We start from the raw sequence: 1,731 nt of genomic DNA, 5'->3' as shown, positions 1-1,731 counted from the left end.
TCGGCGCCGGGGGGGTTCGGGGAGCAGCAGGGGACCCCGCAGGTGCCGGGGGTTTGCCTCGCAGCTGGGGGACCCGGCGGGCACCTCTGCAGCACCGTTCCGGAGCGGAGTCCTCGCAAACGTCTGACCTGGCCTCGCGGGACATCCCTGCTCTTGCCCAAGTTTTGCAGCACCTGGAGCCCTCCCTGGGCTTTGGCACTATGGGCAGGAGCGAGACGCTGTGGTTACTATCTCGCCTCAAGCCTTACATCCAGGAGAGGACTAGCCTTTCGCAGGCGGCGTTCCCGCCCCCCCCGCCCCCCCGGGCCGCCTCTCTCTCGGGGGTGCTCGTAACCAACAGCTCTGCCTGAAAGTTTAGGCCGGCGGCAATTGTCTGACCGCGCACCTTTGAAGGTGGCTGAGAGGGGATGCGAGTCTTCCTCCTTTCACACATCTCGGGTTACTGAAGTCATCGTCTGAACAGACGGCTGTGCTTGCAAAAAGCAAAGCAACAGGTCGGATCTGCAGCTCGGCCAGCCCTCCGCGGCACCCGAGCAGAACTCAGCCCCTTACGGGGCTCGGGGGAACGGAGGGGACGCGCCGCTTCCCTCCTGGCTCCCAGGGCAGAGCAGCGCGGGGCCGGGCTGGCGGAGCGGCCTCACTGCAGCCCGGGGACAGGCCCGGCGTGTGCGGCCGTCTAGGGGCTCACCCGCAGCGGGGCTCCGCGGGGAAACGGGGCGGCGCTGCCTGCTTTTCCAGGCGAATTTGCGGCTGGAGGATCGGAGGGGGGGGGTGGGATGCAGAAGGTAAGTGACCAGCAGAAGCGAACCCCGGCAAACCGCGAGGCGGGCAGAGAGGAGGGCCCTGCAGAGCGGGGGCGGGTTTCCCTTAAGGACCAGTCCCTAAGGTCACTTCTCCTCCAGCTCTGACCAAGTCCCAAGGCCAGGAGAGGGTCATTCAGGCTTCAACAGGGATAAGTTCCTTCCCAAACAGCTGACTGCAGTGCATCACTATTTCTTCTTCTTTCCTTCCTCACTGAAGGTAAACTTTTACAACGTATAAGGACAGGTAAGATGTCCCAAAGATCCCACTTAAATTTCTGTGAGCCTCTAGTTGATTGAAACAAATCAAAGCAGAAATCTGACTCACCTTTCTTATTGCTTAGCAACAGTGATAGTAAAAGATGCTGCAACTCTCTTGGTAAGGTGTTAAGTAGCTTAATTTTACAACTTTTGAACAGTTCAAAACTTCTCAAGAAGTTCCTGTATACTGGAAGAGTCACAAAAGTATTAAATATAATGACAAAGGGATATGTGTGTAAGTATGCAATGAAATGAATGGAGAATCTAATCTGGGCACCTTGTGATGAGTATGTAACTGCAGTCTCAAACATCTACATGAGGCCTGAAGATACCACAGAAGATTGTGTGCTCTGGCTACCCAGATGCCCAGCAATTTTTTGCTCTACCTTTGTTTCTCCTGACTGTTTTTAACTGCCAGAAGAAATGAGGGCTCATGCTCCCCCAGGCAGCAGCAGTTAATTTCTTCCTTTTGTATGGTTAGAGAGGGAGAATTTCAGATGTTGCTTGACTGTAGACCATTTCAAGTTTTATAAACTGTAATTGCTATTTTGTCTTCCTTCCTGTAAAAGATCTGTAGCCACTGCATAACTTGGGTTCTTCTGCATCTTGCTTCTGAAAATGCTGTTTTGCTAAGGGACTTGCATGCAGAAGTGACTGTTTTTTGAAATGG

General features: G+C 54.2%; 1 protein-coding gene across 1 annotated transcript in view; it reads left to right on the top strand.

Annotated features, from left to right (window-relative positions):
- FEZF1 (FEZ family zinc finger 1) overlaps window positions 1-1,731 on the top strand; it is a 9,086-nt gene that overhangs the window by 3,319 nt on the left and 4,036 nt on the right. Inside the window, exon 5 of the mRNA XM_010004330.1 lies at window positions 394-785. Coding sequence (XP_010002632.1) covers window positions 394-785 — 392 coding nt within the window. The remainder of the gene's footprint in view (window positions 1-393; window positions 786-1,731) is intronic.

The sequence above is a fragment of the Chaetura pelagica genome, unplaced genomic scaffold, assembly GCF_000747805.2.
Source record: "Chaetura pelagica isolate M959 unplaced genomic scaffold, ChaPel_1.0 scaffold68, whole genome shotgun sequence".
Classification (NCBI taxonomy): domain Eukaryota; kingdom Metazoa; phylum Chordata; class Aves; order Apodiformes; family Apodidae; genus Chaetura; species Chaetura pelagica.
The sequence above is the reverse complement of the archived record's forward strand: the minus strand, read 5'-3'. Positions and strand labels throughout refer to the sequence as shown.